We start from the raw sequence: 13,302 nt of genomic DNA on the forward strand, positions 1-13,302 counted from the left end.
CTGCACCCTTCAAAACATAACTTGGTTTGCACGCTTTTGGTCTTGCAGGGAAATTACAAGTCCTGAGCGGACCACTGACTAGCCCGGGAGCTGTGAAAAGTAGATTAAAGCGCATGGTATAAAGGGAAGGGAAAACACCCATCTCAAGCTTTCAGATAAGTACCCACTATGGAAGTGTAAAGGCTTATCTGTTAGTTAAAAAAGCTCAGAAAGATACTCGGAAGCCTGTGGGAGTACACAGAAGTTACTAAAGAGGAAAGGCAAATACAGAAGGGAAGACACACACAGGGCTTGCACTTGCATGGCATCTTAAGACTGGCATCTGATACCTTGTGCATAGAAGTACCCTTCTTCCTGCAGCATAACTTCACAGTAAACCATTGGCTTCCATGTAACCCATTCATGTTGGGTTGTTTAGTTTCCTTAAGCTCAAGCTGTAGTTCTTAACTTTTTAAAATGCTCTTTACTAACAGCAGTGTCTGAGGGGCTGAACAGACTGAAGTCAGTTACAAAAACCAAAGTACATTCACAGTTGCTGTACTGATTAACTCGTTGAACACTGCAGTTCTGCCGTATGTCATCTCTAGTAATGATGGTTTCACATGCAGTGCTTTACACCATGCACATCAGTGGCTCTAGGCAATGAATTCAGAGGTTGCATAGTATGTGATACCATATAGAAAAGCTGCTGGATTTACCTTTGCATTACAAGTAACATTTATTCATAGCAGTGAAAATACCAAAGCAATAGACTGGTTTTATTAGGTGCTTACAGAAGTAATGGGGTGCTTATGGCAGGAAACTGAAGTTCACTTTCAAAATGGTAAAAAAAATCCACAAAACAAAAACTTCACTCTCATTTCTTCAACAGACCAGAAGCTCCTAGCTAATGTATTGAGCTAAAATCCTCCTCAAGTTTGGTAATGAAAGCCTATTCCATATTCTTTTTGTGATGCACAAAGCCCCTTTCTCCACCAGCTTATTCCAAATATCTTTTCTCTTTTTAAACAGGTCAAATATTTTGACAAAAGAAGAGACTTTTTAAAATATAAAAAGAAGCTGGAAACAGAAGGGTATCATCCTCCAGAAGCTGCTGGGAAGTCCTAGCTACTCTGCTTTCAAAATGAATCTAGTTAGAATAACTGGAAGGAAAAAGCACGAGAAAGTGACAGAAGCTGCTTCAGCTCAAGAACTGGTAACCCAAATGTCTTCCTGAAATGCACGCTGCTGCTCCTGTTGCAAGGTCTCAGGTGTTTGCTGGAAAAAGATCGTCGTGGCCAGCTGGTTAATGAGAATAAGTCAAGAAATACGGTGCAGGGCTGTTCAAAAATTAAGGTTTTGAATGTGTAATTAGTCAAATCACTTCATGGGAATAAATGATTATTTAATAGTGTAACATACATAATTCTGAAGAGAACAATAAAACTGTTTTTCACTAAGTTAACCAGCTTTTCCTTAAGATAAAAAGTCCATTCCCAGTTGTCAGAACTTGTCAAAAGGAGGTCATGGTATAATATAATTTGTATTTGTCGTTACAGACATCAGTTTATAGAACAGCAGCTATTAGAAGACCCAATGCATGGGGTGGTATTTAATGTCAGTGAATTTACCTTCAAAAACATGCTGGAGGCATAAAATGCTTTGGCTACAGTGGGTTTTGATTGAGGTTATAGGAAGGCGCCACTTTCATTTCAAGCATGGTCATCACAATTGAAGTAACTGCAGTAAAAAATGTTACGAGTTTGGGATTCTTCACATACTTTACTGATGTTTTAATAGTAGAAAAAAATCCCACACACCACATGCAATATAAATAGTATTTATTTCCAATGCAACAGTTTTATTTAAGGAGGTATAGTGTTAAGGCATTTAGAAGTCAGTCTGAACATTATAGAGAACAAAACATGCAAAACTGAAGAATCCTCATTCACCCTGAGTTTGTGTCTCTCTATTCAGAATTTCATGTTGTAGCACCATAGGAAGTCACCCATCTGTACTATAAGGCACAGAACTCTTCGCAGTTATTTTTACTGTTTTTGCTTGATGACTTGTTGCCTTGTGTACTCCCAGATCAGCAGAGCTCCGCTTACATGCACATTGAGGGATCGAATGATACCCTGCTGAGGAATTTCCACACAGACATCCAGGTGGTGAATCAGGTTTGCTGGGATTCCTTCATGTTCATTTCTAATAAAGAAGAAAACACGGGAGACCTGACTAAGCTTTGATGTCAGAAAAAAATGCAGTTCACCGGTCCAGCAACAGCTGAACACCCAACATTAAAGACTCCCTCTCTGCCTTTATTTTGAAACTAATGAACAGCTGTAAAGGAAACAACCTGGGCATGAAGCTGCTGGCACAACAGGGAAGCTCTAACTGCCCACTTTACATTCAGTGAGGTCTTGGTATGAGGGAATGTTGAGACTGATTGGAGCCTTGAACTGGAAATGTTTCACCTCTTCAGAGTGAGCACTCTAGAAGTTACCAAAGGTTATCGGTAATTAAAATTGTGGGTTTAATGAGAAGAGAACAAAGTGATTATGGAAACTACATTCTGAAGACAAGCTACATATAAAAAGGTTTGAAAACCTGGTATTTCTGCCCTTCTTCCTGGTCTCACTCAGTAACCTTGCAATTCCAGCAGCTTTCTGACTTGCAGGCACTTTCCTCTACATTTCTTCAAGTAGCCTTTGTCACATCTAAGGCTTGCCTGCCTATAGGAACTAATTGGTTTTCTCAGTTGTCCCAGCTTCTGCTTGTACTGCAGAAACCTTCTACTTTGTCCCGTGCCTCATCCTTGATTTTTAAAGCATCTCCCAGCTATGCATGCTTCCACTCAGCTCCAGTCCTCACCATGTTAAGCAGGGCAAACAGGCAGCCCCCATCTTGCTGAGCACAGGACCCCAAACAACCGAAGTGAACTGATGGTACCTCTGTCACACCAGGAAAACTACAATCCATGCTGTTGCTAATTCCACTCATAAAAGTAGTTATAGTGTATGGATAGCACATTAAGTCTGAGAAGAAGGATCATTCAGGAGTAGATATCAACACCACCTACTCCTTAGCACACAAAGCCAAGCTGTGCTTCCTCCATAATCACTTCCCATTCTAAATCCACCTTCACCACTGCCACTTGATTTTCACATGACCAAACTGACTAGTAGAAGAGATGGACTGCAAGAGGTAGATTTACAAAAAAGTGCACGTTCTTACCCCAGCAGTAACAGTGACTTCTCTGGGAAACAATATTCTGTAAGATCAAAACTTTTAGCTGTCTGCTCCACACCAATAATAGTGTAGCCTTCGTTTTTTTTCTGCTGTAAATAATCAACAAGCTGAGATGGTTTCACCTGTCCATCAGAAGCAGAGAGAAATACACAAATATTTAAATATCACCATTTGTAAACTTCTGAAGTTACTGTAAAAATCAATTTACTTGGACTGTTTTTAAGATGAACGACTTGTATCTCCAAAGGATCTGTCCCTATGCATAGCTTAACATTTTGACAGCTCTTCAGTAATAGCACACAAGGTTAAAGTAAGGCCACAAATGTACTCCACGAATACAATAAACAAAAAGGCTTTTCTATGCTTCTGACTGCTACAAGCCTTGCATCTGAATGTACAATAATCACAGGGACAAGGTGCATAGTTACTTAACCTGGAATTCTTTCTCAAAACAATACAACAGCCAGTACTGAGGCTGAATTGCCTTACGTATCTGCATTACAACTTGTGATAGCTTGCAGTGAAGAATTGCCTGCACTCTACTCTCTAAAGGAGAGGTAGTGAAAAATTTGCACCCAATTATTCAGATGGCTTAAAACTGATCTTGAAAAACTGATTATTATAAAATATCACGAACATTTACTACCAAATACTGAACATATAGATCAAACCCCTCATTTTTGTAAGCTAGATAATAACGTTCTAAAAGCATGGCACAAGTTAGCTTCAGAGAAGCTCACAGATCATGCCCATGAAGTTACCAAAAGCAATGGACTAAGCAAGATAAATGAAGCATTGTTCAACATTTATGAATAAACATTAAATTCCAACTCACCACTATAAAAAATAGAGTAAGATGTAACAATGACAGCTCACACAATCAATTTAAAAATAATTAATTTCTTATTGCTGTGATAAACTATTTTTTATGAGGTTGAACCAAATTTTATACCAAAACACTGACGACTAAGTGTCAGAGGTAACACTGGGAGCTTCTGTTAAATAAAAAGTTCATTTTTAACAGATAAAAAAAAGACTCTGAACTATACATTTGATGAACTGAAGATGTACAGTACACTTTTGAGCTACTAAAATATTTCCATTCACCTCAACAAGGGGGAGCCACTGCTCTGCGGAAACGCTAAGATGCTGAAACTGCTTATCTTGTATATAATGAAGACTGCCCACAACTAGTGCAGATGCCCCAAATATTTCACTTGTACGACATAAACCTGCAAACAGAGAATTAAAGTGATTTCTGTGTACCAAATAAACACAAAGCCAGAATATTTTAGCAAATGAAAAAGGAAAAGAATCCAAGAGAAATGGCTACTTTAGTCCTCTATTTTTAATCGGGTTTACATCAGTTTTTCCAAGCCACACCTTGTTCAGATAATTTACTAGGGTGGAAAAAAAGTTTTGTAACTTAGCAGAAAGATAAAAATTAGAAAAGCATTATATCTGACAATGTGCTTCTACAAAGTAATGGGTCAGCATACAAGCCTCAACAGGAATAGACACAGACACACACACAAGTGCTTTAAGCTATAAATCCCAAACCTGTCAAATGACACATTATATTGAAAGAATGACACATTACAGTGTTACAATACAGGCAGCACCAGCTTGTGGGCTTATTTTTCATTAACAGTCTCACTACAGTTATTTAAACTGCTGACAACAGCAAGCACAAAGTAATAAAGTATTTGCAGGATTTATATCACAGCTTGCATGACATTATGAAGAGCACTTAATCAGGAACAGGCAGTTTCCTGTCCATGTCATGAGAAACTAGTAGGTCTCCAAGATTTGGCTTAATTGTTACAGAAAAAAAATGTAAAAGCAAATTATTTCCTTTAACTACATACACTGTTGAAAAACTCAACTGTAACAAAGAATTTAAAAGCAGTAAGAAACTGAGCATGACTTACAGCAAAGTTCTATTTAATTAATGCATGCTAGGTATAATTCCTCCCACCCCTTAAAATGAAACTATAGAAGACCCATTCTTCTGAAGCAGGTAGCATTTCATTTGGTTACTCCCTCCCCAAGATAGTAATATCTATTTCTCTGAGCAGTACTTAAACAGTTTTCTCATTATCAACGTAAGATGAAATTCATTCCTATTATCCAACTGGGCTCTAATGTCTAAAATAAGATGCGTCATCAACCTTACCTCCTAAATTGGTAGGTTTATCAATAAGTGAAGCCACCACAATCAGTCTGCTGTTTGATTTACCAAGTTTAGCAGCACGGTCCTGAAATACCATTTCCAGGTCTAAACTAGGAGTACTGTTTTTCCAGGGTATAATCTTTTTCTGAACATCAGTCCATTCTGTCTGGCTGTCTGTTTCAGATGAACTTGAACCTATAAAAACAATTAGTACATATACAGATATGCAAGTGGTAGCAAAACTATCGCTTCAGTAAAGACTATCTAAGTCGTAATACTGTAGACACCATTGTCATTTACTATTATTTTATAGTATATACTCTCCTTACATACATAGAAGCCTACTTCAGCTAAGAAACAGAGATCAGACTGAATACAGATGTATATGGCTACTACATACAAATAATTACATTTAATATAGATTAGCTGTATTTTACCCATGTCTTGCTGAGACCAGTCACTTGGTTTCAGATCACGAAGTTCCGTTCGAGAATGATACCACTGAAATGCTGGTGGCAAAGGAATGTCAGTGAATCTGTCGAATTTAGAGAGTGAGATCCATTCATCTTCTGCAAGCTCCGAAAGGCGGGGAAGAATGTAAAATACTGTCTGCAGTGTAACACAGTGTTATTAGCAGAGCACCACTAAAGCAAGCAAAACAGATAATAAATTAATCTCTGGTACTTTTATCACACGATTCTGATTTAGCATTCTACAATCTTATACTTGGTTTTCTTTGAATTAACGCTATGCTTCTCAGCACAGAGGTCTTGTGAAACTGTTTTACCGGTAACACTGAAGAGTATTCAGATGTTCTTTACTAGAAGCTCGTAAGAGCATGTCTTTGTTTAATGTCAAAAGGAATACAGCCAGAAGCATTAAAAATCCAGTAGCAGTGAAATCCAACCAAGCACTATCAATAGAGCTAACCACAATTTATCAAGGAATAACAAACACACACCCCAAGGGAAAGGCTAAGATGAACAGTTTAAAACCCAGACATTTTGTTTACCCCAATACACCCTCAAGATGAAGATGCACCTTGAATAAATTTAAATATTTAACAAGTATTATCCTGGGTTTGTTTGGTTGGTTTTTTTGTTGTTGTTTGTTTTTTAATCAGGATTTTCATTCTGAATTTTGCAAAGTCATATCGAGCATATTTAAGCGTTCACAAAAAAGTTACATAAAACAGTTAAAGAAAAAAATTAATTCTCTGGAACATGTTTATCTTGTATTTTCAGCTTAGTTCCTCCATGTCTTATTTTGCTCTGCACCTCTATTTTTGCCTGCCTTCCTTTCCTTAGTGTTTATTCATCAGTTATTTAAGCTATAGCAAAAAGGACAGATGAAAAAGGTGCTCTAGAAGTTACAGATTTGTATCCCATTCACATCAATTTTAAGCATCCACAAAGTTACTTCTAAGAACGTAAGTATTAAAAATCCTAACAAACTACACGTGATTAAGTAGATGCTCTTCATTTATTAGAAGTACCTTTTCTAGTCACAAATATAAAACTTGATTAACTCCCGCAGATGGGCACATTCATCACACATAGCTCTTCTTAACTGACCTACATTTATTAACACAGTATTAGAGAATTAAGCTGCAGTCAATCTAAAATCCATCACAATTTAGGTGACGTAGTTTTTCAGAGTTTTACATGAATAATAGTTGATCATTATTCATCCTACATTAGAACATACACAGAAGGATAAAAACATAGTTGTAAAACTACACAAATACAAAGATCATCAACAATTTCAGACTTGCCTCTAGACTGTAATCCTTAAGTGGATGAAATGTTGCAAAGAAGAAGTGATCCTGGATTCGCTGCCAGTTCCTTCTAGCATTCCCGCAATTGCAGAAAGTAATGCAAGATGCACAAAAGGGCAATGTAATGGATTTACTTTTTTTTAATTAGGAAACTGGAATAAGTCAACCTGATTGTATTTATTACGTACTGTATGGGAAATAAAACACTCTAAGTAAGAACCCATTTACAAACAACAAAACCCCTAACATTCAGGAAATAAGTTTTATTTATGTTTCAAGGAAGGCCCATAATATGTTTCCAAATTCTATTATCAAAAGCAGCAAGTTTCACAAGAAAGAGTATCGCATCTAGGTAGGCCTCTGGAGGAAACTGAATACTAGCCTAGAGTTTAGTTACAACTTATAGCTGTGAAAAAATGCAGAGTTTATGTTAGCTAACAACACCACTGTCAGAAATTCTGAATAATTTTCATTAACTTCTAAAAGCTGGGCTAAAAAAAATAAAGATGTACAGAGTATAAAATTAAAGTCACTGCTCTATTTCCAAATCAGTAGGTAGAAACGCATTTCTGCAGAGCCCATTTAATCATCATCCAAAATGAATTTCCCCATCTATTTTTCTTTCTTCCACAGAAATTTTTTTTGGTTTTTTTTTCCCCTCAAATATTAACACCAAAAACATTTTGGATTTTTATATTTAAGAATTTACTGGTATCAGGAAGTTTGGAAGAATGAAGTTGACTGCTTCAAAACCCACCATATAAGAAAATTAAGCACTCCTGATTATTTTTTTTTAGTCCATTTCTAAACTATTAGCACTGTTCAAACACACCTTCAGTTTTTCCTCATGTGCTTTCAGACTGTGATGCTACACTGAATTATGACTTCATTTACTTTGCTAATGATTTTAACAGAGTTAAACCCCCCATAAACTCCCACAGAAATTATCAAGCGCTACTTAAGAAAATCAGACTGGCTGCAAATAGCTCAAAAGAATAATGTTAGGCTGTAACCAACATGAATGTTACTAACCCTGTACCATGCATGTTTTCCACTTGTTGAAGGCTAGATTCAATAACTGGCGTCAGAGCTTCAAATTCTTCCACATGCAACATTCTGCACATGCCCCAAATTTTTTTAAGGGCAACTAACGCATAAAGTCGAACACTGAAATTATGGTTGAAACACCACTGCAGAACAACTATGAGAGCTTTCTTCAAAGCTGGCTTCTAAAAAAAAACAATAACAAAAATAAACCAAAAAAAAACAATGATTCTTTCATTTATGTTAAGTCTACATGTACTATTCAGAAGTAGAAAAGGAAGAGTGGCCCAAGAAAAAGTGGCTTCCTCACTAAAGAGCATTTCAGAAAGTCAGAAGCTTTAACAGTACATAGATATCAAAAACCAGGCTTCAGAACATGGTCCTGATTTTCTTCCTTCCTTCCTTCTCACTAGAACACAGACATACAGCCCTAATAGTTCATTTTCAAAACACTAATTTGCTTTAAAAATTATTATTCTGCATACACAGAAACCTCTATTTACTCCTGATATTCTAGGTCTGATCTTGCAAATGTATGCAAACATCAAAAGAATAAATAAATAATAGAAATGCCTGGATTGCTACAGATGTGAAGTGGTTGATCTAATGTAACATCTGACCATACCTCATCATCGATTGTAAAGTTCAGTGTTTGCCATATCAAAGCATACCTTAGTAGAAAGTAGGTATTAAAAAGGTTTTGAAAACAGACTGCAATAATGGATTTTATTTCAGAAATCCATATTAAGTGCAACTGGAAAAGAATGAACGCTTTTAGTCAAACTTACCTTCTCAGGGGTATTTTGAAGAATGATGTCAAAGTGTGATAACACTGATAAAAACGTGCAGATGCTTGTTTTAAGCTTTTCTTCATCCTAAAGCAAAAGAGAATGTAACAAGAAATATGCATATTATATCCTAAAAGTTTTCAAAGCATGTTCTGCACATGCAATAATACCACACTATTAACAAAACCCACGTGTTTCCACAGCAAAATTTACTAAAATACAAAGTTCAGATTTCATTTTTACTAATTTTTACTTTTGCTTTTTAGTAATACACTATTCAGAACAACGTATACAGCAGTGTAAATGAGCTAAAATTCAACCCAAATTCACTGTATTCCCTACTCTGAAAACCCCAAACCCGGTAAAAACCTCAGGAATTCTTCTTAGTGCTTGCACTCTTCCATGTCATCACAAATGTGGGTATTGAATGTAGAACAAAACAGCCTAGCAGCTGCCTCACCCAAATTCCGTACTGGAAGAAACGAGTTTCCACACTTCTGTTCAACCATTCTCTTTACAGATATATTTCCTATTCATCCATTTTGCTGCAGCGTTGCACTGGGTGCTCAAATTCAGCTTACTTTTCAGTATGATCCTGAAAAACGTTTCCAGAGTCACTGTTTTCCAGGACAACCTCTGAAAATACAACCTGTATTTCTTTTTCATAAATCTACATCTTTTCTGCTTGCTGTTTGAATGGGCCCACCATGATTCACTGCATTTGCTATCAGTGCGAGATTGCTTTGATCCAATAGGTCATCATCTACTAAAATGACAGTAATTCCAACTGTACGAGCTCTTGAAAGGAACTCTGTAACAGGAAAAGGCTACATTCCTTACAACATTTTATCAGTTCAGATAGGCGTGACAAGGCATCTTTGTGCAGCTGTACACTTTATGTATGTATATATATGCAAAAGTGTAAATTGTAAACTGAAAGAATTTTTTTCCCCTGTCAGGGGGAAAAATAAAATAGACAAATCAGAACAAAACCACAGCAAGCAAAGTATTAAAAACCTCCCTGGTTAGAGGTTGTTTAATATAACTTTAATTCTTGTTCTACTCTTTGGCTTTTTTAAAAACTACAGCAGAAACTAAGCTATTTGATAAACAAGAGGCCATCTGCATTTAACTGAGTGGTGAGCTTCAGCAAAGGCACAACTGCAAGTAATGTCTTCCTATACACTGGAGGAGATGCAAGTACATACATTTTCTACTCAGCCCAAATTACACAATACTAGCAAATTCGAGAATATCAATATAGACAATTAATATTTCCATAGGTTAACTCTTACAGGCAATTACTTAATCATCCAAGACATAAAAATGAAACTGCAGTAAGTCAGTTCTCCTGAGTCAACCCTTTTACAACTTTTGGGTACCATAATTCAAACCCCGCCTCCAGCTTTTGGAACCACATTACAGAACTCCACTGTTAGAGAAGTGCATATTACAAGCCACAGATTGAGTATGTGTTATGCAAGTCATGTTTCCACTGACAAACAGACGCAGAAGACAAAAGCTGGGTGTGGAAACCACAAGTGACTTCGCAGTATCTTCCCAAACTCAGAATCTAGGGCATCAATGCATTCCTGACAGCTCTTACGTTGCAACTGCAAAGATTACTCCGACTCACTACGCCAGCTTTACTCTGCCCAGAGTAGTATAAAATGTACTCAAGCAATTACAACTGGTAAAATTCACTTGTCTTCAGCTACTTCTGAATCATTAATTTCTAAATATCTCAGACTATAGTTCAGACCCACTTCCAAGTTAATTTGATTTGCTCAATAACCTGCTGCTTACAAAGGAAAATGGGAATACATAGAAAATAAGATACGGGGTGATGAACTGTAGCCTCTTTGTATGAATTACTCTTCAAGTGAATGCCAAAATTCTTACTTACATAGGAAAAGCAATCCCAGAATTTATTAAGGAATTGGGGGTATCTATGCAGACTCATGATAACAATCCATTCTATGAAGTATTTCACAGATGCCTGATTGTTACTAAATCCAGCCTGAAAGACTTTGTCAAGGATTCCACACAAAAAATTCTGAGGGGGGAAAAAAAAAAAAGAAGAAAAAAAGAAAAATAAATGAATATCACAGAGTAATTTGGTATCTTGTTAGTTACTTCCATGAAGGGAAATAAAAAATCTAAATAAAAGAACATCCTCAGCTTTATCATAATATTAGAAATATTTTAATACTCAAATTAAAACATCTTAGAACCATCTCATTTCTTTATTATAACTTTCAATTATTTTAGTGTGAAGAAATGTAAGTTGAAACTAAGATTTCTCAATATTCTGAGTGTTCATACAGTAGCAACGTTTTTACTACATGAAAACCTTTAAATCGGTCATTCAGCACAGTTCTAGCTAGCTTTAACAGGAAGGATCTAATCTCCTCTATTTCATAGGTCCAAGAACCAGTTCTCAAGTGAACTCTAAAAATGCATCACAAATCCACGAATTCTGTCTGAAAGAACAAAACTACACAAAACTTCTACGTTAGCCACAGAAATTGCACGCCTTTTATACTCTGCTGTAATTTAACATAAGAAGTTTGCATGACACCGAATTATCCTTGAAAGTAGATATTTATTTATTTAAGAATTCATGGTGAAGAGCAATACCTGGTCAAGCTTCGGAAGAAGAATCAAGAGTGTCTGCCATACTCGGTTTTTAATTCTATGCTGTAAAGAGTTTGCATAATAGCGTGTTCTAGATCTGGATACCTCTTCATCCTAAAAGCAAATTAAAAGGTTTATTACATATTCTTCCTTTAAAATTGAATACATGGAAATATACTGTACTGGGAAAGCAACACCTACTGCATAGCTAGTATCAGCATTAAATACAAAAGTTAGGAAAAATGTATTAGTTTAATTTATTCAGAAATGAATTTGGAAGCTCGTCCATGAGAAGTTCAGAAAGTTAAAAAAGCCTCATACAATTCCTCTAATACTTTTAGTTAGGAGCACCAAAAAAAAAGTGTTAAGACTCTTCAAACAGCAGAAGCTTAAGAATTTACAGCACCTACTGTACATGAACAATTAAAACAGTACTACATAAAACGGAGCATGAGCACTTAATCTGTCATTTAGCTATACAAGTACTAAAGATCCTAATTGAAGAAATGAGTATATAAACAAAAACACTTCTACTTTAGTGCCTACATTAAAAAAAACGGTTTAGTCATGTTATCAGTCAGATCAGCTTGAAACTATAGCTCTAGCTTTGAGACAGAAATTGATACTCCACAATAAAGATGTTTCACATGACAGAAAATAATTAGATAAATAAAGCTTCAAAAAGATTTTAAATTCATGTTCTCATATAGCTTAGATTCCTTCCCTATGGTCTTCAAAATACATGACACCCAAAACTATTTTAATTTTTAAAAAAGAAAACAATTTGATCCAAGTCCTCTATTAATATTAAAATGTAAACACACTTTACTTTTACATGTTTAAGCTTCATATTTAAGCAAGTAAGGAAATCACTTTTAAAGCTTGCTTTTACCACTTTATCAAACTTACAACACAAGCATTATCCTTTCTTCTCCAGTAAGTAACTGGAATGAAGGACCACATTTCTTGTTCTTCAGACAAAAGCAGAATTCTATAGTACCAGAATGCATGGGTGATGTTCTAATAGTAGCTGCAGTAATTTACCACTGACTCATGCCAGTGCATAAGCAGATATGATATAAATGAAAATGAGAACCAAGCCTTCTCCACTAATTCTATTTATAAAGGTCTTCTAAGGAGACAATAGCTTTCTTGATTCAAAAGTTAGTGTGTAGACTGCAATTGTTAAAGTGAAATGTGGTGCTTCAAAATGCAGCCTAAAGGAAGATTCATAATGGAAAAATGGTTGCACTTCGGATAATGTTCCATGAAGTAAGAAAATACACTAAAAAAAAAAAATCTGAAAATTGTCACCATTTTTGTTTAGCTGGAGTAACTTTTTTTTCGGTTGCATGACAGAAAAGCATATTACTGGACAAATCTTGACAGACTACACAAACAACTGTAAATACATCCTGTCAACTGTAAATACTCTGCATTTTAGTAACATAATGTACTAACATTGCATTTGTATAGCAAGAGAAAAGTTTACTTTATCAAGTAGTTTGATGAAAATGTCTTCCATGAATGTCTTATGCAAGGTATTTGATCCATCCAGCAAGCACAGAAATTTAATAGCACAAACCCGAACATTGTGATCATCTCGATTTGTACTGTAAAATATATAAATAAATAATCAAACATATATAAAT

The 13,302-nt window shown here is 35.7% G+C and overlaps 1 protein-coding gene across 1 annotated transcript; it reads right to left on the reverse strand.

Moving 5' to 3' along the window:
• Positions 1 to 1,901: 1,901 nt before the first annotated feature.
• On the reverse strand, positions 1,902 to 13,262 carry LOC104404927 (probable methyltransferase TARBP1; the record flags this gene model as incomplete). Its single annotated transcript, XM_010013477.1, has 11 exons — positions 1,902 to 2,187; positions 3,217 to 3,353; positions 4,339 to 4,463; positions 5,408 to 5,599; positions 5,842 to 6,009; positions 7,175 to 7,263; positions 8,217 to 8,410; positions 9,014 to 9,100; positions 10,920 to 11,069; positions 11,654 to 11,764; positions 13,143 to 13,262. Coding segments are annotated over 11 exons (1,533 nt in total), but the record flags the coding sequence as incomplete, so codon positions are not given.
• Positions 13,263 to 13,302: the final 40 nt, after the last annotated feature.

Source organism: Nestor notabilis, unplaced genomic scaffold (assembly GCF_000696875.1).
Source record: "Nestor notabilis isolate BGI_N333 unplaced genomic scaffold, ASM69687v1 scaffold22954, whole genome shotgun sequence".
NCBI lineage: Eukaryota > Metazoa > Chordata > Aves > Psittaciformes > Psittacidae > Nestor > Nestor notabilis.